Source organism: Acinonyx jubatus, chromosome D1 (genome assembly GCF_027475565.1).
Source record: "Acinonyx jubatus isolate Ajub_Pintada_27869175 chromosome D1, VMU_Ajub_asm_v1.0, whole genome shotgun sequence".
NCBI classification, from domain to species: Eukaryota; Metazoa; Chordata; class Mammalia; order Carnivora; family Felidae; genus Acinonyx; species Acinonyx jubatus.
Window position 1 is genome coordinate 74,010,133 of NC_069390.1, and position 22,533 is coordinate 74,032,665.

Sequence of the window (22,533 nt, forward strand, 5' to 3'; positions counted from 1 at the left end):
AATTTTTTGAGGAACGGGACCCCCACTGTTTTCCAGAGCAGCTGCACCAGTTTGCATTCCCATATACGCATACTTTTCAAAACATAATTTTTATAGGCATCATAGAGTTTATTTAACCATTGTTCTTTTGTTCATTTCTTTTTGCTTCTGTAAATAATGCAAACATAATAATCTTGTAAATTTTTGTGTATAATTCTGAGGTATATTTAGAATAGACTCATGGAAGAGAAATTATTGGATCCAAATTATAACATTTGATACAGATACTTGATATGGATCATTAAATTGCCTTTTAAAAAGTATCAGCAACATATGAAAATGGGCATCTTATCATACCCTTATCTATTCCCTTGTATGGATTATTATGGTTTAGAAATTATTGCCAGTCTCAAGAGTGATAAATGGTAATCCTTGTTATTATAATTGCTATTTCTTTATAACTGGATTTTAATTTCTTTTCATGTTGGATATATTTGGCTACTAAGAAAACAAACTTTCCCAGTATAGCTTTCTTATGAAGTTTAGAGTGCAGCAAATACACATTTTGGTTAACTACTTATTGGCAGATGTTAAAATCAATATTCAGTTCAAACCTGAGATAGATGAATATTCTCATCATAGAATTAACTTCTAAGAAAAAGAATAAATCTTGATTTGTTTAAAATCGTATTGTTGTTACAGCTTTAATAGTATTATAACATAGGGACAGTAACTTCAGTCTGTGGCTAACTTGCTTTTGTGGTTACTATACCACATTTTGCAGTATTAAGTAGATGTTCTCTCTCAAATAAGATTGATGAAGAAAAACATTTTTTTTTTTTTTTTTACCTAGCTGTTGTATTGGGTACCGCTGATGGGGTTACAGTAAGTTATTAAACTTTCCTCTTTGATAGTAAATAAAAGACCTCTCTCCTCTTTAATTTCTGGATTGAAGATTGGATCAGTACTTGTAGTTTTATAAAAACAGTCCCATAAACTAAAGCATTCTGATATTTGTTTTATTTGCTACTTTATACCATTACTTAGGAAAAAAAAATCTGTCTTTAAACCTGTTTAAAATGTGACAGTGGAGCAGCGTATTTGGTTTTCAGGATAACAAAATTACCTCTGAATTTTCATTTGCATCTTGTTCCTTTTTTTTTTTAAATTTTTTTTTTAATGTTTGTTTATTTTTGAGAGAGAGATAGAGCGTGAGCAGTGGAGGGGCAGAGAGAGAAGGAGACAGAATCTGAAGCAGGCTCCAGGCTCTGAGCTGTCAGCACAGAGCCCAATGTGGGGCTCAAACTCACAGACTGTGAGATCATGACCTGAGTCGAAGTTGGATGCTTAACCAACTGAGCCACCCAGGCGCCCCTTGTTCCTTTTTTTTTTTTTTTTTAATGTTTTTTAGTTTTGAGAGAAACAGAGCATGAGCTGGAGAGGGGCAGAGAGAGGGGGAGACACAGAGACACAGAATCAGAAACAGGTTCCAGGCTCTGAGCTGTTAGCACAGAGCCCTACATGAGGCTCAAACTCACAAACTGTGAGATCATGCCCTGAGCTAAAGTTGGACACTTAACTGAGCCACCCAGGCGCCCCTGCATCTTATTTCTTTAGCAGCTTTCTGTAAATAAACAACTTTCGTATGTTCAGTCAGCCTTTTTAACATGTACAAGTGTAAGATGTTTCATTTGAATAGCCTGATAAAGTAGTTCTAAAATCTTTTATGTCATAACATTTGTCTTTGGCTTAAGAATGATGAGGTAGTCTCCTGTATCCCCACTTAGAGCCAGTTATTCTCTGAATTATGTTTAGCTACATTTACTTTCTATGCACACAATAAAGAAAAATATGTTTGCGTTTTCTAAATTACTCATGGCTTTCCTTGTGTTTGTTCCTTTGTCCGTGACAGTTGCATAGCAACTTGTTAAAAATGGATTTTTTGTCCCTAGAAGTATTTTTCCAGTCAAATACACTGTATTGTTTGCTGTGAGACCCAGAAATGTCTGTAGACAAGAAAAGCAGAAACAGTTGAATTCATCAGTTACCCTGCTGTCCTACTTAAAAAGATTTCTGTCCAAATGTCTGACGTACAAGATGCAGAAGTAGCATATTTAATAATATCACGTTGTGTGCACTGCAGATTTTAATTGATGGAAGAGTTTTTTAGAAACATGTTTTCTAAAAAGAAAATTTGTGTGGGATTCACAGTTTTTGCAAATTTCACGTACCTTTTGAGTTCAGCTGCTAAAAATTTAACAATTATTTCAACAAGCTTTTTGTCTAAATTTTGAGTGTCATTAACACAAGTCTATAAGGGATTGTCTTCCTAAAGCATGCTTGTAAAATCTTGTTTTGAAGTTTGGGCACTCTAACCCTTTATTTTCTTCATATCTTTTATGTACCTCATTGTGTTTGGACTGAATATTGTGAATGTTGTGTATTTTTGAAATTTTTCCTTCCGTTAAAGTTTTGGTTTAGCAAAATTGACATTCTGCTATTAATTCACCTTCAAATGGTGTGGTGAATTCCCAAACAACACTTCTTAAAAATGTCATGGCCTGGTGCGTTTGGGTGGCTCAGTCGGTTGAGAGTCTGACTTTGGCTCAAGTCATGATCTCACTGCTTGTGAGTTCGAACTCAGCATTGGGCTCTGTGCTGACAGCTCAGAGCCTGGAGCCTGCTTCAGATTCTGTCTCCGTGTCTTTGCCCCTCCACTGTTCGTGCATGCGCTCTCTCTCTCTCTCTCCCAAATATAAAATAAAACATAAAAAAAAATTTTAAGTCATGGCCTAAATGGAATGAAATGGTGTTCTTAAAGATTACTTTATTTAATTTTATGCATTTTAATTCCCTAAATAAATTTTTTGGAAATTATACTATTGATTTAATCTAACCTTTGTTCTGCCTGGTGTTCTGTGTAGATTTGCACAAATATTGATTGACTCAAAAGGGATATAATTTTTCTTGAATTGTATTAGAGTTTATATGTTTGCCTTTCTTCTAGCCATTATGCACCCACATAAAAGCTTCATTTTCAGTATAAGATAAAAAGTTATTTTGCAAATAGTGCAAAGTTTTCATGCTTGCTGTTGTAGCTGCAACTATAGCTATATAAATTTCCTTTTCTTCTTTAACCACGGTTCTTAGCCTGGATTCATTTATCCTGAAATGGCAGGTGAGCACAGCTGCAGCCCGCAATCCGCAGGACATATGAAGCAGTGCAACTTTTTCTTGTAATACCATGACTTTTCCTTGCTTCTTGGGAGTACTTCCAGCATCACTAGTGGTACTTTGTATGGGTCCCATGATGTTATGCAAGGTTTATGACACTGCCCTAATAAACATGATGAAAAATACACAAGAACCACAAGACATCACTCTTTACCACTTTTTACCATATGCAGTTAACTGGAGAGGTAAATTGCTCATGTAGAAATGATTGGTGTCACAGTGTTTTAAGCAGACACAACATTTGTGCTCACTGCAACAGCAACCAGAAGTGGCTAAAAATTAATACAGGGTGCCTGGGTAGCTCAGTCTGTTGCATGTCTTGCTCTTGGTTTCTGCTCAGGTCATGATCCCGCGGTCATGAGCTTGAGCCCCGCATTGGGGCTTAAGATTCTCTCTCTCTCTCTTAAGATTCTCTCTCTCTCTTCCTCTGCCCCTCTCCCCTGCCTCTAAAAAATACAGATAAAAGATAAATAAATAATGATGATAGTTCAGTACGTGCTACAGTTAATTTTATGCAGTTAGGACTTAAACATTAAATCTTTATGTCTGTTTACATTTCTCGACCGTGAGTGCCTCCACATCTTGTGTATAAGTGCTTGTGTGTGTGAGTTTTGATAAATTTTAACTTTTTATATCAGTTATGGTAGTAAATGATAAAATAGACTAGTACCTTACGTATATTTTACACATTCATGACATACCTAACTTTTCTTAATATTTTTGATATTTCTAGGCAACCTGGTTCATCTGTGAGTTTTTTCAGATTGTTGCAAATCTCCAAAAATTTTTCGAATATAATTATTGGAAAAAAACCCATGAATAAGTGGACCTGCACAGTTTTATACCTGTGTTGACTCAACTAAAACAGTTTTCATAGTCATCGTTCTTAGCTCACCTTAGAATTTCAGCATATAAAGGATGCATTTACTCTGCTTTTTAAGATGTTTACTTAAAGACACATTTGTAATGCTTAAACCTGTACTTGAAAGTGAACATTCAGGTTCAACAGTAAATCCAGGTTATATACCCTTTCCCCTCCTGTTTGCTACCACTGTTAGCTTGGTGAGATAATAGCTGACTGTACAATCACATAATCTCTGATTATGCACAAGTTTTAGGAAGTCAGAAATTATCTTAAAGTAGCTGTTTTGGTGACTTGGCCTCCCTGAGGTTGAAGTGCAGCCGCAGCTGTTGACTGAAAACCAAAGACAGATCTCAGTGCTTCCCTAAATGACCTTTGATGCGTGTGGGTTCTTCACTGCTAGCTTTGTGAGTGCTGACAACACTGTTATTTTAATGGAGTTTCGGAACAGAACAACAATGGAGGAATGTGTTTGGAGGAGTATAGTGTAATCTGGCTTAAAGTGAATGAATTTGTTCAACTTTCACTAACAATTTGATATTTTTCATTTATACATACAGTTGATAATTGTGGGCATTTAAAAATACAACTCTTCCTATTTTATTTAAATAGGGAAGCATGATTTTAAAGTTATTATTTAGTTATCACTTTGTTTCACAATTTTTAAATTTTCTGAAATGTACTGATTGACTGCTAGCCAGATCCTCGTGTGGCTGCTGAAGAAGAAGTGAAAAGACTGGAAGAACGACAAAAACAAGCAGCACAAGAGAGAATGGAACAGTGTGAAAAGGCGCATGTGCGGGGTTTCCAAGCAATGAAAAAGATCCACTTGGCTCAGGTAAGAATCCTGGCTGTAGACGTACCAATAGGCTGTAGAACTGATTAGTGGACAGGCTCAGAGGTCAGAAGTGTGAAGAACGTGCAAGTACACTCTTTGACTCCTGTCTTTGCAAATTTCCCATTTCACATTCAGGTTGGATGAAGCAGTTCTCACTGACAGTAGTATATTGCTGTTCTAACATTTTTTGCAATGATGAATTTATTAAAAGTTTAATATTTTAATCAGCCAAAAATGGCCTGAAGAGAAATTAATCACTTTTCTCATTTAATGAATTGCATTTGTGCTCTGCGAATTTTGGGATTCTGTTTACTAAATATTTACTGAGCAAAGCACTTGCTGACTTTGCAGAGTATTGATTCAGAAGTAGAGTCATGGTTCTTCCTATCAGGGAGCTTTGAAAAAGTGTCACAGAGCTCTAAAATATGTATAATGAAGCCTGGCTTTATAAGTTTAGCTTTACTTCTGTCATGCTTATTATCGTTCAGTGTTTATCCTTATCCTTATCCTTGGAACATAGCAGAAAACAATTCATTTTAGAAGTCAAATGATTTTATTTTATGTATTTGACTAATGCATTTGGATGTTTTAAACACTCATGTGAAGAATGAGTTTTTAAGTGCTTCTGTGGGAATTAAAAGCCTTAAAGTGGGACCACTGGGTGGCTCAGTTAGTTAAGCGTTGGACTCTTGATACTGGTTCAGATCATGATCTCATGGTTTGTGAGATTGAGTCCCATGTTCAGTCCTGCGCTGACAGCGCGGAACCTGCTAGGGATTCTCTCTCTCCCCCTCTGCCCCTCCCCAACTTGCTTGTGCACACTCTCTCTCCCTCTCAAAATAAGTAAATAAACATTAAGAAGAAATAAAAGCCTTAAAATTCATTGGTATAGTTTTAACTGATTCATACACGACCTTCTCAGTTAAATTTTTAGGTCTTTATAAACTGGGAGTAAATTATGACTAAAAGAACTGATTATCTGAATTATTACCAATACTTCTCATCCTAAGACCTAAACTGATAGAAAAAAAAATGTGAAAGACAATCAAACTGAACACATTGTTCCACAAATCAGTAATGTTTAGTGGTTAAGAAGGTAGACTCCACAGTCTGCCTGGAATTTCTTCTCTTCACTGCTTGGCTGGTTGACCTCAGGCAAATTACCGAACATCTCTGAATTGTTTCATTGTCTGGTTTGGAGATTACATGAGTTTAATAAGCCCTTAGAATTGTGCCTGGAATTTCATAAGCTCACAGCAAATGTCAGTGGTGATGGAAGATGTTAATATAAATGATTCGAGTAGAATAATATGCCGTACTCGCGCTGAGCTAGAAAGAGTATATTCAAAGAACTTTGAAGTTAAATTGAATGGGATTGTTTGAATCTTAATATAAAAAAAAATGAGTCATAAAACTTGACATAAGAATAAGAACGAGTAGTGTTGTGGGGCCCCTGGGTGGCTCAGTTAGTTAGGTGTCCGACTTGAGCTCAGGTCATGATCTCGCGATTTGTGAATTCGAGCCCCACATCGGGCTCTGTGCTGAGAGCTCAGAGCCTGAATCATGCTTCGGATTCTGTGTCTCCCTCTCTCTCTGCCCTTCCTTTGCTTGCTTTCTGTCTCTCTGTCTCAAAAATAAATCAACATTAAAAAAAAATTAAAAGAAAGAATAAGTAGCGTTGTGTCTATCACCACTTGGCGAACACTGTTACATGGCTCTCTCTCTGCCTTTTTGTAGGCTCAGTGTCTCTTACATGAGAATGGTCATCAAAACCTGCAATCATCAAAACCACTGGTAGAGGATTTCCTTTTCCCTGTGTGAACCTTTTTGCTGCAGACCCCATTGTGTCCTGGGATCTCATTTCCTGCTAGTGTCTGTTGTAAATAGTATTTGGCCCCTGCATACCTCTCCAATATTATCTTTTTCCCTTAACCATCCTTGCCCTCGGTACCCTGTCTGTCCATTACCTATAGCAGTGTATTTTCTCCAAATGCCCCATGCCTTCCTTTCTATACCTCCATGCTGCAGTAATTATTTCTTATGTGTACTCCTCCACCCACTTTTATCTGCCTTAATCCTCAACTCAAGGGATGAGAAGTCTTCCCTTATCCTCCCTTACTATCTTACACCACTAAAATTCAGTTAGATAATCTCACTGAAACATTCTGCTTAAACTTTCATATTAGCCTACCTTCTTAGGCTTAAAGACCTATAGATAGATCCTGTTTCATCATGGGGATTCACAAGAGTGTGAAGTAACACGAAATATCTGTTAAGCCAGTCACTCTGGGTCTTGGTGCTTCTCTGAGGCTGTTCTATGAGACTCCTCTAGTCTAGGAGTGAGGTTGTGTTCTAGCATCGAGCATGGTATGTGGCTTCCAGTAAACTTTTTTGGAGTGAAGAATTAATGACTCTTTGTGGTAGAACACAGGAGGGGGGTGGGGAGGGAACCCCAGTCCCTGTTCCTCGTGACTTCTCCACTTGGCCCTTCCTGTGAATGGTCCTGTCTAAGGTCTGTGCCTCCACTGGTGTTGATTAAGTCTCTCCGTTCTCGAAGACTCAGGAGAAAGTAATGAAAGAACTCAAACAGCTGCAGCAAGACGACCTGGCACGCAGGAGACAGACTGTGGCACAGATGCCCCCGCAGCTAGTTGAACTTGCGTACAAGCGCAGTGAGATGAAAGAAGACCGGCAGAGGGAGCTGGAATTTGCCTTTGAAGACCTGTATGACGCAGACAGGAGTAAGACCCTTTCAGTACGCTTTCAACAATGCTTTTAGAAGTGTTTGGGTGGGAAAATACATTTGTATTGTTGAAGCAGTCGTTATTTTGAAATGACTTCTCAGTTTGAAAGAAGCTCTCAGGGGTTAGACTTGGAAACCATGACGGCCTTTAAATTATATGCTCAAGTTCTTCTTGGTCATTTCAGAATGGAAACATTATCTCTCTATTTCTTTATTGAGAGGTAAAAGGAAACCTGATTTTGCGCCTTGAACCAGAACCTTTGCCTACTGTGACTGATCCGATCCAAGATGAAGAACTGGACCTCTCAATGGAACAAGAAAATTTAGCAGAAACTGAGAACATTCCAGTGACAGAAGCCGAAATAATATGTTCTAGTGAAGCAGACGGTAAACAGTCCTGGGCTGAATATTACAATATTTCATAGGAAAAAATGCTAGTAATTTGCCAGTAGGAAAGTCTGGTCTAATTTTAGTGCAAACAAATAACTAATACTGATGGGAGTGACGGAAGAAGGAAACCATGTTTTTAGATTTCCATCATTAACGATCCTTTTCATATATGTGGGAGGAAAGTCATTTTGTTCACATGTACATAGGTTATTAGATTATTTAAGTTAGATACTCAACTCTAAGTTCATTTGAAAACTCAGCATTATTTTTAGACTTTCATCAAGTCACCACAGAGTTTCTACTCTGTTAATAGGAAAAAACTAGTAAATAGTTCATGTATCATGATGAGCAGCACAAATTTCAGCCTCTCTTCTAAACTTCACCCCTGTCTCCACCATTCTTAACTTTATCACTTGGCTGTCTCACAGTTACTTAAAACTCCCTGTCTGATGATAAATCTATCCTCCCTTGTCTACTGAAACGTTGTCTTCCTCAGCGTTAGCGAATGGTCCCACAGTCTGCGGTTATCTAAGCCAGCCCGGTGCGACTTACATGTAACACTGCCCCCCTTACTTCACATCTCTTTAGAGACCAAGTTCTCTTTATTTTGATCTCTTTTTTCCCTCCATACCTTTGTTCAAAACCACTCAAGCTTTCTTATCATCTTTACCCCACACTGGTTAGGTAGCCCTTCGGTGTTCCAACTTTATGTGGGTCCTCTGTTAGATTGCTGGGTGAGACTCTTATTAAGTTGTAGGCTCTATCCCTGTCCCCTGTGCCCACACTGCCCTCTGAACGGTGTATGGTGACTGTGGTGTCTCATAAACATGAGAAGATGGGTTCAGGGCTCACTTGCCTTCCAGAATTCCTGCCTACACTTTATTTCTGGCCACTGCAGAATCTTCGATTTTCTTACCAGATCAGCCGTGCCTTGAGGAAGATATTTTTACTGTTTCATCCAGCTCTTTCAGTTTTTTAATTGGGAGTACTATTCAGATCTCTAGTTTGTCAGAATTGTAATTCTTGTTGTATCCAAAGGAACACTTACTTTTCAGCCCCTGCAGTTCCCATTTGGAATTGCTCGCTTGATGTTGCCAACTCTCTTGATTTTTCCAAAGCATCTAGGAATCTCATTGGTTTAAAAATCCTTATTTTTAAATATTGGCCACAGATTTAATTTCTTAAATATGAGTGAATCACAAACTAATGGTGAGTAAAAGCAGCCAGACAGAAAAGAATACCTAAGTATAATTCTATATTTGTACGAAGTTAAAGTAAACAGAACTAATCTGGTTTCAAGGTTAGAACAGTGGTTATCTTTAGGGGTGTATTGACTGGGAAGGAGTATGAAGGAGCCTTTTAGGTGTTGGTAATGTTCTACATCATGATCTGGATTGTATTACGTAGATATATGTAAAATTTTTTCAGCTGTACACTTGGGTTTTGTGTACTTTATTGTTTGTAAGTTAAAATTAGAACATTTTTTTAACGTTTTTATTTATTTTTGAGAGAGAGAGAGAGAGCGCGCGAGCAGGGTAGAGGCAGAGAAAGAGAGGGAGACACAGAATCCACAGCAAGCTCCAGGCTCCGAGCTGTCAGCACGGAGCCCGATGCGGGGCTCGAACTCACAGACCATGAGATCATGACCTGAGCCGAAGTCAGATGCTCAACCGACTGAGCCACCCAGGCGTCCCATAACATTTTTTAAAAAGTATGTCAGACAAAACCATAGTTTGCCAGTTTTTGACTTCAGTAGATTGTTTTAATTTTATTCCTTGATTAAGCCAGAGAACTATGTATTTGCAACACAGTTCTGTCCCCTTAGAGAGTTGTTTTTACTATACTGAGTTTTGGTGTTGTCCTGTTAACCCATATGGAAGGATGTTTGGGGAAATAAGAATCTTGTTTTTGACTGAAGGGATCTCTTTATGAAGGTAGTTGAGCGAAATTTTCCCGATCATACCGGGGATAATTCAGGAGCACCTGATTGTCTTTTAAGGTTCTAGCTAGTTCTGTTTTCCTCTGTAGCCTACTAGGAAGTACAGGGCCCGGGCAGCTTTTTGGCTCAGGTGGTTGAATGTCCAACTCTTGATTTTGGCTTAGGTCATAATCACAGGGTCATGGGATCGAGCCTCATGTCGTCGGCTCTGCGCCGAGCATCCCATATTTGGGTCTCGTCTCTAGAATAGAGTATAAAACCTTATAGAACGTATTTTGAATGCTAATCTTCCACAAGTTAATTAAACGGTATGCATTCTGTCATCGTTAGCAAACAGAACAACATCTTCCTGAAAACATTTTTAAGTTTGAAATTTGTGTTGCATGCATATTGTTGGAAAATAGTCGAATTTGGGTGTTTTTGTTTGAATTTAAATTGAAAATTCTTCCTGGTTATAAAATTGTGATGGGGGCCAAATAGCATTGTATATGCTGCTAATTTATAAATGTAGAGAATAATAAAGTGCTTTTATTATAACTAGTGAGTGTGGCAGATACTAAGCATAATGGTAGAATAATTTGCTTGGTATATAACAGATGCTGAATAAGTGTTTTTCTTTTCTTTTAGCTTCCTTATCAATGAAGACCCACCAGGTTCCTTCAAAAATTATTTTTAAAAAATTATTAAATAAGATCCGAAGCCAAAAATCTCTCTGGACGATTCAGTCCACGTCTGAAGACGAAAACGAAGTGATTACCACTACTAGTGAGACTGAGAGTAAAGCCCCAACAGTCGAATCAGGAGCAATTGCTGACGAAGATAGAACATTATCCTCTGGGCAGGAACAAGGTGATTCTCTCCAAGAGTCTGATTTTGTAGCACACAGACCCTTTTTAAGTTGTTCAAAAATATGATACCTGAAAAATCAAAGAATAATTGGTCAAAGGAAGAAAATGCTTTAAAGCCCATGATGCTGCTACTTCAAGGCAGTAAATGTTAAAAACCTTAGTGAATCTCTTTCCATACACACTAACATGGTAGTATTGTTTATATATGGTTGAACTGGCACAAAACACGTTTGAACTACGTGGGCCCAATTATACGTGGATTTTTCCATAAACATATTAGAAGATTTTTTTGGTGATGACGATGATTTGAAAAAACTCACGTACGAACTGCGTAGCCTAAAAGTACAGAAAAAATTAAAAAGTTAGGTATTTAAGAATATAGTATATAGGGGCACCTGGGTGGCTCAGTCAGTTAAGCATCCAACTATTGATTTCTGTTCAAGTCATGATCTCACGGTTTGTGGGATCAAGCCCCGTGTTGGGCTCTGTGCTGACAGCACAAAGCCTGTTTGGGATTCTTTCTCTCTGCCCCTCCCCAGCTCATGGTCTCTCACTTTCTCAAAATGAATAAACTTAAAAAAAAAAAAAAAAAGAATACAGTATGTAATATCTATAATATTCAAAATATGTGTTAGCTGACTGTATTATTGGTAAGACACCCGGCCGTCAGTAGGCTATTAGTAGTTAAGTTTTGGGGGAGTCAGGGGGCACCCCGGCTGGCTCTGTCAGTTCAGCATCTGATTTAGGCTCAGGTCATGATCTCACGGTTTGTGGGTTTGAGCCCCACATCAGGCTCTGTGCTGACAGCTCAGAGCCTAGAGCCTACTTTGGATTCTGCGTGTCCTTCTCTCTGCCACTCCCCTGCTTATACTGTGTGTGTGTGTGTGTGTGTGTGTGTGTGTGTGTCTCAAAAATAAATAAACATAAAAATTTTTTTAAAGTTTTGGGGGAGTCAGAAGTTATAAGTGGGGGTTTGGCTTCTAACTGTGGTGGTGTTCAAGGGTCAGCTGTCTATTTTAGGTCCAGTAATTGATGAACCAGAATTAACCGGCTTGCTATGGTTAAAATATTTAGCGTATTTCTAATTTTTCTTGTTATTTTTTGTGCTGTAGAGAGCATCCTTTTAGCAGTCTTTGCCCACATCTTTATTTCCTTAGGGACAACTCTTGAATTCCTGAATCAAAGAATATGAACATGTTAACAGCTTTTGAGTATATTGCGTCGCATGTTTATTTCACATTCCCACCAGAGATTTGGCTTCTTTGTTACTCCTCAAGAATTTAGGGGGTTTTTTGGTAGACAAAAAGGTTATTTTAAATACATTTCCAGAAGTTACAAAAGTCAAGCACAATAGCGTCTGAAGTTACAGACTAACAAATGAATCGTGATGACATAACTCCTCTTTGATTTGTTTTTTTCCTTAGAGCTTTATCTTCTATGTATTTTTTTTTAATGTGATTGGATTTGTATGGAAATATTTTGCTACCAAGCTTCTGAACCAAGTGACTTATAGCTCATGTCTAGATTTTGGATTTTATCCTAAGTACAACAGGAAACCTTCTGGAAATAGTTTCTTCCCTTGACCTCTTGACACCACCTTCTCTTGGTCTTCTTACCTTACTGGCTCCTCCTTCATAATTTCCTTCGCTGCTCTTCTCATCTCTACAACCACGAGTCCTTGCCCCCTGAGCTTGTTTCTCAGATCTTTTCACACTCCCTAAACGCCAATGTCATGACTTTATGTTACCATCTTCGAAGTGTGTGTTTCTAGCCTTGACCTCTCCTTGGAACCCCACTCGTTTACTTAAATGTCTTATTTGGCATCTTCCTGGGTAATCGTCATAAACTTTTCCAAAACTGGACTCTTAATATCCCCTCTAATAACCACCTGCTTTTCCTACACTCGTCCACATTTCAGTAAGTGGCAATAAAGTTTTCTTGCTGAAGCCAAAAAGCCTGTCCTTCTGGTTCCCTTTTTTATATCGTACAACCAAATCGTCACAGATCCTTTTAGTCTCACTCTCAAAACCTGTCCACAGTGCCACCACTTCTCACCACCTACTGCCCTAGTTTAAGCTAAATTTCTTGTCCAGTGCGGATTCTTGCAGTAGCCTGCTAACCGTCTTCTGTCTTCAGATTTTGTACCTTCCTGCTGTGGTGTAATCCCAGAGTCATCCTGTTAAAACACAAATCACCTCATGTCATTACTCTCAGGGAGGCCCTCCAACAACTACCCAATTTGTGCAGTTAAAACCAACGTGCTTATAGTGGCATCAAAGCCTTGCATAATCTGCTCGCGCACGCACCTCTCTCCCACCACCTCTCTCACCCTACTTCCTCTTGACTTCCTTTCCAGCCACACCTCCCTCCTGAGCCACTCACCATACGCACGGTCTTCCTGGCTGTTCCGTGCACACAGCAGACATGACTCACGTGCTCTTTGCAGATTGCTGGTCTTCTTGGCTGGGATGCTCTTGGATATTTCTGTGCCTTGCTCTTCTTTCAGATACTTGCTGAGACCTGGCTTTCTCAGAAAGGCCTTCTCTGTTCACTCTATACAAAATGGCAAGTTACTCCTCTCCCCCATTCCCCTTACCCTTCACTCCCTATCCCCTCTACCCTGCTTTCTCTCCATAGCTGTTACCAGCATCTCCTAGACCATAAATTTACTTTCTTGGCTTATTTGCTCCTTGCCTTGAGACACTGTTCACCCTGCACGTCCTCCAATCCTGGTATAACCTCCATTGAGGGTAGGAACTTGGTTTTGTTCATTGCTGTATCCCCAAGGCTTAGACAAGTGCCTTGTGCATAAAAAAATGCTGTTAGTATTTGTTAGTATTTGTTGAAATAATTGAGTAGCTTAAAGCAAGAGAGGTAAGTTTGGAAAGTCAGATGTATATATGTATTTAAAGCCATGGGAACTCTTTCAGGGGAAAGAATTTGGTGAGAAGAGGACTTAGGAGACCCTTTGAGGGACTCCAGCATTTAGCAGATAACTAAAGAAGGGCAGACAGCAAAGTAGTAAAAAGGACTGGCCAACAAAGTAGGAGAGAATATGATTTCGGAATTCAGTAAAAGGGGGATTCATCTTCAGTCATAACCAAGTTAATTTTTTGAAAGGCCCTGTATGAGTGGGCTTTCTCCAGCTTCATCTTGCTTCTTTCTCCCCCTTGTAAGCTGACTACACCTTATATTCATTCTTAGACATCCCCACATTCTCTACCCAGCTGATTCCTCCTTACCTTTCGGATGTCCGCCTAAATGTCATTTCCTAAGACAAATCTCATCTGAGCCCCTAGCCTAATTCAGATTCGCTTATAGTACTCTATTATATAATCCTTTATTTCTCTTATATAGCACCTACCAGTTTCTAGTTTTATAATTTTTTCTGAAGATAAAAGGTGAATATGTAATGTTTCTGTCTGCCCACTTGCCTGTAAAGCCTCCTGTCCACCTTTTTAAAATGTGCCACTGTGTCCCCAGCATGCAGCACATAAGTAGGTGCTGAATAAATGAGTGAGTGAGTGAATGAATGAGTGCTTGATGCAGCGTTCCTGGCTCCCCTGATATGATCAGAAAAACTGATTTAACTTCCTTCTCTGCTCTGATTTAATAGATAACCAAAATCCTGATATCTAAAAATGTCAAGGAGGGTACTTGGGTGGCTCAGTCAGTTAAGTGTCTGACTCTGGGTTTCAGCTCAGGTCCTGATCTCACAGTTTGTGGGATTGAACCCCTCTTTGGGCTCTGTGCTGGTGGCATAGAGCCTGCTGGAGATTCTTTCTCTCCTCCTCTCTTTGCCTCTTCCCCATTTGCACTCTCTCTCAAAATAAACTTAAAATAAAAATGGACTTTCCTTAAGCTTCTCTTTTTTAAACTTTGGTACCTTGCTTATTCTACTCTTTTATGCTTTTCTCTTGTGTTTGGAACTATCAGTACACCTTTTTAATCAATTCTTCATTTTTTCCTTTTGGTTCACAATTTTCGTCTCCCATCAGTCTTCTTTTATTAGGCTCAAGTTTAATGGATAAAATATGTGGTCATCTGGAACATGACTGGATCTTAACTAAATAAGACATATAGATGAACCAAAATTGAATTGTTAATCTGAATGCAAGTTGTTTTCTTTTTGTTTTTTTTTTTTTGTTTTACTTTGTTCAGATTTAAGCTTGACAGTGATAATACATTCATAATAATGTATCCTTACAGTTGCTGAAAGTGATACTTTAACAGTTGACTCTGGACCACTTAGTAGTGAAGAGAAACCACTTTCATTGGATACAGACTATGAAAAGGAACAAGGTATTTTTATCACATTCTCAGATTAAGCTTGCTTAACATTCTTTGTCTAATACAATTACATATGTGACAAATGAATAAAGAGAATAGTGGTGTCAAAATTCTAAATTATTGAAACTAATTTTTGTTTTGGGGATTCTCCTAGAAATAAATGAGACTCAGCCCATCACAACTGTAGCTCAGAGTTCGTTTCTACTTCATCCTCAAGAAGAAGCAGCCAGAATTAGAATGGCAGCAAGGCAGAAACAGGTAATCTGAACTTGTTATTTGTAGAGGTTTGTTTCTTCGGCTAGGTACCATAATTTTGTTTGATCAATGAAATTTGTCTTACTATCTGGCTACTTTTGATACTGTTTCTTCTACCTTGTTAGAAAGGACTTCATCTCTGCTTATAAACTATTCATTTAACCCTTACTACATTGTTTTCTATTTAATACTTTTGTATGTATCTTATTTTCCCTGTAAAGCTTACCGTTTTTCTTTAAAGACAGAGACTGTCTTTTTTAAAAATTCAATTCATTTTACATAGTTTCTGGTTCAATGCCTTATACATAATAGTAAGTGCTCAATAAATGTTCGTTGAATAAATGAGTCCCTGTCATAATATTAGATACTCACCTAGGCTTTATAAATCTCAAAAGTTTTTCTGAAATACTCTTTTTCAGAAGAAAAATTGTAAATTCAACCTCCTTAACTATAATTTTGGTCCCATCAGCTTTAATAAAAGATTTTTTTTTTTTTAACACAAATTACCTTGAAGGTGGTTAATTGTTACTAAGCCAGTTTATAGTCATAGTTTTTTATATAAATACAGTTGGGGAGTGAGAATTCTATGAGCCAGTATTCTCAGATAAGTGTTTTCTAATCAATATTCTAAAGTGATATTGTCCAATAGAGCTTTCTCTGCTGTGGAAATGTTCCATATCTGTGTCCAGTATGGTACCTGCTACATGGGCTGTTGAGTACTTGGCATGTGACTGTCGCCACTGAGGAACCGAATTTTAAGTTTTATTTAATTTTAATTCATTTACATTTTCATAGTCACATGTAGCCAGTGTACTTCTAGAGGTACTACTGAAATATAAACGGTCCAAATTCAGTGGCTCCTATGAGTGAGGGAAAGAAAGGAAGGTGAAGACAAGAACTCGGCCGTAGCCACTACTGCCTGATCAGGAATAGGTAAAATACCACATTGAGACATTTTTTATTTTCAAAACCAGATCATTCTTCATTATCTCTAGTGGAAGTGTTCCTCTTGATAAAACTTCACATTCATTCCTTGTTCTACTTTAGCAGGCAACCAGTCACACTAGTCCCGTGCTCAAGAAGCTCGAGGTTCCTCTGGCATGTTCTAATTACTTGGATCTGTGTGTGTGTGTTGGTGTGTTGGTGTAATTATTAGAGTTTATGTGTTACCCCTCTGCCATTGTCTTCATCTGTTTCATGTCTGACAGAAAAGACAAAGAATGTTGCTCATGTTTTATTTGGCCTCTAGATAACTGCACCCCTTCGTGGGTGGACCTAAGAAATCAAATTATTTGTGAGGCCTTAGTATTTAATTTCTCTAGTCATTTTTCTTACTGAGAACACTGGAAAATTAAAGGTGCGAGCACAGAATTTGGTCGAGCATCATAACAGATAAAACAGTGGCAATAAGAGAGAAAACATTACCACTTTCTTCTCGACAGCTGGTACTCTTGGTGATGAGATCGGTTTCCTTTCAATGTAATGCATGTAAACTTTTGTTGAGTTTGTCGTTGATAGATCAGTAGTATTTTTGTTACTTAGATCATGGAAATCGAAGAGCAGAAGCAAAAGCAGTTGGAATTACTTGAACAAATTGAACAACAGAAGTTACAATTAGAAACTGATTGCTTCAGGGCTCAGCTGGAAGAAGAAAAAAGAAAAAGAACTCAACAGACTGGGGTAAGATGCAGGAAATCTCATCCCTACGTAGATTGTTGAGGGATAAGAAAATATGAGCAATCTTAGCATTCAGGAAAGTGAAATGCATTTTTAATCTTATTTGGTAATTTTTTTTCTTTTAGTGCTGTATGTGTGTGTGTGTGTGTAGATATAGGTATACTTACACAAACCTGATGGCTTTTACCTTTCAGTTTCTAGAGGGTGCCATCGTATATGACCATGATTTATATGTAATGTGTACATTGAGCTCTTGGGCTTGGCACTAAAGGAGAATGGTGGGTTACTTCATTTCTTCATAATGGAAGTGCCAGTCTTTTGTATGAAAAATAAAGCTATGTGAAAGTTTACAGTCATCGAACTTCAGTTTATGTAAAATACTTTAGGACTTGTTTCTAGATTTGCCTTTCAACTAGTAGCTTTGTCTTTCATTAGGTCGGCACTGCTCCAGCATCACGCGCCGTCAAATCCGATGAAGATAATCACAGGCAGATGATTCGTAACTATCAACATCAGCTTTTACAGCAAAACAGGTATTAGCTAGGGTACGGTTTCTTGTGATAGTGTGTGGCTGCATCTGCAGGATTTATTATTTGGTTTATATGAAGATCTAATCGGGATTCTCTTGGAACTACAACGTAGAGGTTTCTCAGAGGTCAATATGAATGTTGTTCCTTTTTTGTCATAATAGCCAACCCTGAATTGCTGTTGGTTAAATTTAATACTTGGGTTAATTGAACACTTGGGAATATAGGGCATGTTTTCCTCAAGAAAGAACAATGTTTGTTTTTTGTCTTTGTTTTTGGTAGGTTTCACAGACAGTCTGTGGAAATAGCCAGGAAGCGATTACTCGAATATCAGACTATGTTAAAAGCAAAGTACCCACCCGTGTTAGCCACTTCATTGGTATCTGATTCTGTTGTAACAGTACCACCACAGAAATCTGAAAGACCCACTGTTATATCAGAGCATTGGGACCAAGGTCAGAGACCCAAGTTGAGTTCAGATGTTTTAGCCAAGCAGTCTCTGGAGTCAGAGGAACAGCCTAAGCAATTCTCACAGAGTGAAGTACAACAGGGAGACAATAAATTGCCTCATAAAGATTCTCATACACTTTCAAAGCCTTTGTCATATGATAGACCGCGAATATTACACGATCCTAGAGAAATAGCTGAAACGTCTACGGCAACAACTTCTCAAACTTTAGACTCCCAGCAAAGATTCTCAGGGAACAATGAACATATACCCTCTAAGCTAACTGAACATTCTTCATTCCAACCACTGGCAGCTGAGCGTGCTTTTAGTTCTCTGCCTGCTATAGTGGAATCTGGAAAAATCCAGGAACCCTTTCCAACCATAAGCAAAAGTACAGTTCCTGTAAGTCCTTCTGTAATCAGCCAAATACAGGATAAGTCTTTGCCATCCTCAGAGAATATCACAGCCCAGCAGGGTAATTTGAAGGCTCTCCAAGAACAGTTAGACCGACAGAAGGAAATTCTTCGGTCAAGACAGGAAGCTCAAGAACAATTGCTTTTGCACAAACGAAAAGAATTGGAAGGACAAACTGGCCTCTCGATATCCCTTCCATTAGTACCTCTGGATTCATTTGCTACACTGCCTTCTGCCAGAGCTGAATCAGGGAGAATCCAGGAATCTTTTCCAATCAGAGATGATACTGCAGTTTCCTCAGGCCATCTTGGGGTCCCACGACTTCAGGATAGGCTTTTGAGTTTTTCACAGCCTGTCTTATCACAGCAAGATAATTTTAAATTTCTCCAAGAACAGTTAAATATTCAGAGGGACAGCCAACAGGCTAGGCGAGAAGCCCAGGAAGTATTATGTGTACATAAACAGAGTGAAGTGGATGGAAGAATATGGTCTGAACAGACTGAACCCCCCTCTCTGCCATCTCAGGTGGCTCAGCATACATTGACTTTGCGACCTGCCGGCACTCATTCTGGAAAAATCCAGGAGCAGTATTCATCTGAGAGTGAGAAGGGACTTCTCTCAAGCCAGCCTGAAATCCAGCAATCTCGGGATGGGTCTTTGAGTTTCCTACAGCAGTTCCTACCTTTGCATGATAGTATGAAGCTGCTCCCAGAACAGCCGACGGCACAGAAGGGCGCTCTTCAGGCGAGGCCTGAAGCCCAGGCGGAGTTGCTTTTGCAGAGACCAAGGGATTTGGGAGACAGTACGTCTGGGCAGATGAGTTCTTTATTCCCACCAGTGGTTGCTCAGTGTTCAGTTGCTTCACAACCTTCTGCTAAAGCTGAGCCTAGAAGAATTTCTTTATCTGAGAAGGAGAGTACCGTTCCTTCAAGTGACTTGGTACTCCCAGCATTTCAGCACCAGCCTCGTAGTTTGCCACAGTGGGAAAATTTGACAGCACGTCAAGAACAGTCACACGTGCAGAGGGTGACACTTGGTGCTAAACAAGAAACCCAGGAATTTGTACACAAACAAAGTGAATTAGAAACAACGGTTTCTTCTGAACAGACTGGCACCTCTTTATCCCTGTCCCAGGTAGCAGAGTCTGAAAGAGTCCAGGAGTTTATGTCAGTCCAGAGTGATAGTACAGTTCCTGTAAGCCATTCTAAGATCCCGAGAGTTCAGGAAAGACTTCTGAGGTTTCCACAACATATACTACCTCTACAGGATGATTTGGAGGAACACCACAAATGGCTAGGCCCGGGGAAGGAGGCCCTTCATTTTAGCCAGAAAACCCAAGGGAATCTATCTTCTGAACAGACCAACTCCTCATTCCTGCCCCAGTTAGGACAGCCTCCATTTACCTCATTACCTTCTGCTGAATCTGGTACAACCCAGGAAGCCCTTTCAACAGAGAGTGATACTAAAATTCTTTCAAGCCATTCTCAGATCGCACAGTTGCAGGATAGGCTTTTGAGGATATCACAACTTATCCAGCCTCAACAAGATAATTTGAAGGCTCTTGGAGAAAGGTTAGCTGTACAGAGAGAAGCTATCATTCAATCTAGACAGGAAGCTCAGGAAGAATTACTTTTGCATAAACAGAGTGAGTGGAAGGAAAGAATATCTCCTGAACAGGTTGGCGCCTCTTCCTTCCTACCCCCAGTTGCACAGCATTCATTTGCTTCATTACCCCTTAGTGAATCTCGAAGAGTCCAAGAACCTTGTTCAGCTAAGAGTGATAATTTGGAGATACCAAGATTGCCTGACAGGCTTTTAGATTTATCACAACCTGTTTTAACCCAGCCAGATCACCTGATTGCACTTCAACAAGAACACTTGTCTGCACAAAGAAATCCCCTTCCGTGCAGCAAGAAAACCCAGAAAGAACTGGTTTTGCCCAGACAGTATAAATTTGAGGAAAAGTTACCTGCTGAGCATTTTATCCAACCTCACCAGGGTGATTTGAAGGCACTTCAGCAGCAGTTAGATATACAGAGGAGATCCATTCGATCTAGACAGGAAGTCCAAGAAGAATTACTTTTGCAAAGACTAAGTAAACTGGAGAAAAAGGTCTCATCTGAGCAGACTGGCTCTTCACCCTTATCCCAGGTAGCACCGCCTGTTGCCGATTGTGAAAGAATCCAAAAGCCTTTTGTACCCAGATGTAACAGTACTGTTCCTGTAAGTCACCCTGAAATCTCAACATCACAGGACAGACCTTCGAGTTTATCACAGCCCGTTCTGCCTCAGCAAGACATTTCGACAGCACAGTTGGACTTACAAAGGGAAGTGGTGCTTTCTAATGAGAAAGTCCAGGAAGAACTTCTATTAAACAAACACACACAGTGGACTGAAAGTGAGTCTTCTGAGCATGCTCTTCCCTCTTTGTTTTCAGCTCACAAAAGAGAGCATTCATTTATTCCGCTGCCTTTTGCTGAAGTTAAATCTAAAAACAGTTGTGGATTGTATTCCTCTAAGAATGAACATGCAGCTCCCTCCAGCAATTCTGTGATCCCCAGATTTCAAGATAGGCTTTTGAGTTTTTCACCACCTGTCTTAACTCGGCAAGATAACCTGGAATTTCAGAAGCAGTTGGATCTACAAAAGCAAGTTCTGCATCACAGCCAAAAAGCCCAAGAAGAGTTGCTTGTACAGAGACAGATGACACTGCAGCAGCAGATACAGAAACATCAAGAGACTTTGAAGGATTTCTTTAAATACAGTCAGGTATGTAATTAAACTTGAATGCCTAGAAATTAAATAATGGACGTAACCCCAACTCAGACAAGCTAAATGTTTTTTAATCTCAGGCCTGAATAAGTTCTTAGTTATTGAGGATAAGTGGTTTGACCTTAACTGCTTTATTTTTCTACCTTAAACAATGTGGAAATTAAAAAGTAAGAATTGATCCACCGTGCATGGTGTTTCGGAGGTTAATAGTTACTAGAAGCCCAACTGATTTCGGCCAGTAGTTTGACATAGCCAAGTGCAAACACCATTAAAAATGTAGATTGTCATTTGAAGTTTTATCATAAAGGGTTTTGAACTTACCAAAAGGTTAAATTGCAGAATAGCGGAATTTCTTTTATGCAGATAGCAAGTCTTGTGCTTTCTGCATAGCACTTTGTGGACAATTGTATATGAATCAAAATTAGTACCATCTTTTTCCTTAAGTGATCAGATTACCGCATGATTTTAGGGCTGATGGACAGTTAGAACTGCTGCCTGTTACTGAATTAGAGGGCAGACTCTACCACGGTCACGTAGACATCCATGTTCTCAGTAGGGGAGACAGGAGTATATTCTGAGTGTGAAGGTGTCTATTTTATTTTAAAAGGTTACTTCCTAAATCTATGGTTTAGTCTAAATAGAATTCCTTAAATCCTTTGATGTTCAAGAGAAGCTTGAGTTGAGTTCATGAGTACTTGAGTTCTAAGGATTTACTGGTCTTTTTAAGGAAAAGTAATGGGGAAAGAAAAGCAGGGGGGAGTACTCAAGTAGAATGTCTTATGAAAGATACGGTGGAAGCTGAGTTTTAAGTCCAACATGGTACTTTTCAATGGAATATGGTTTCTGTATAAGAAGCATTTCTCATCTTTTTTTATGTATAAAGCTGTAATAGTGTGAGTGATGGAATTATTTATTTGCTTGAGGTTCTAATTTAAAACGGGCAGTACACATCTGATGAATTCTTCACATGATCTCTCATCTTGTGTCATCCCCACCCTCATTTGTCCACTTTTTCAGATAAGTCAGCCCACAGTTGGAAATGACGTGCAAAGTCAGAAGCTCAGAGAGTGGCTTCCTCGTCCCCAAGACCTAGCAGGAGACGATCAGGAAAACATTAGGCCTGTTACTAGGAGCAACTCCGATGACACTCAGCTGCTTTCAGAAAGTAGTGCCAAGCAAAGTGGTAAGATAATTGCATTTTATTGTTAACTGTCTGCTGGTTACTCTTTGCTTTCACCTCCCACAACCCTCTGGCTGAAGAAAAGTTTGTCGTATGTTAACAGATCTGTACTATGCCTAACTTTGTCTCTGACTTGA

General features: G+C 39.0%; 1 protein-coding gene across 1 annotated transcript in view; it reads left to right on the forward strand.

The window, feature by feature from the left end:
- The window catches only part of CEP295 (centrosomal protein 295), a 55,612-nt gene that overhangs the window by 16,807 nt on the left and 16,272 nt on the right, over positions 1-22,533 (forward strand). The window contains exons 7-16 of the mRNA XM_015082644.3: positions 4,773-4,913; positions 7,471-7,654; positions 7,876-8,043; positions 10,613-10,834; positions 15,043-15,135; positions 15,278-15,381; positions 16,921-17,058; positions 17,491-17,588; positions 17,865-21,213; positions 22,234-22,399. Coding sequence (XP_014938130.3) covers positions 4,773-4,913; positions 7,471-7,654; positions 7,876-8,043; positions 10,613-10,834; positions 15,043-15,135; positions 15,278-15,381; positions 16,921-17,058; positions 17,491-17,588; positions 17,865-21,213; positions 22,234-22,399 — 4,663 coding nt within the window. The remainder of the gene's footprint in view (positions 1-4,772; positions 4,914-7,470; positions 7,655-7,875; positions 8,044-10,612; positions 10,835-15,042; positions 15,136-15,277; positions 15,382-16,920; positions 17,059-17,490; positions 17,589-17,864; positions 21,214-22,233; positions 22,400-22,533) is intronic.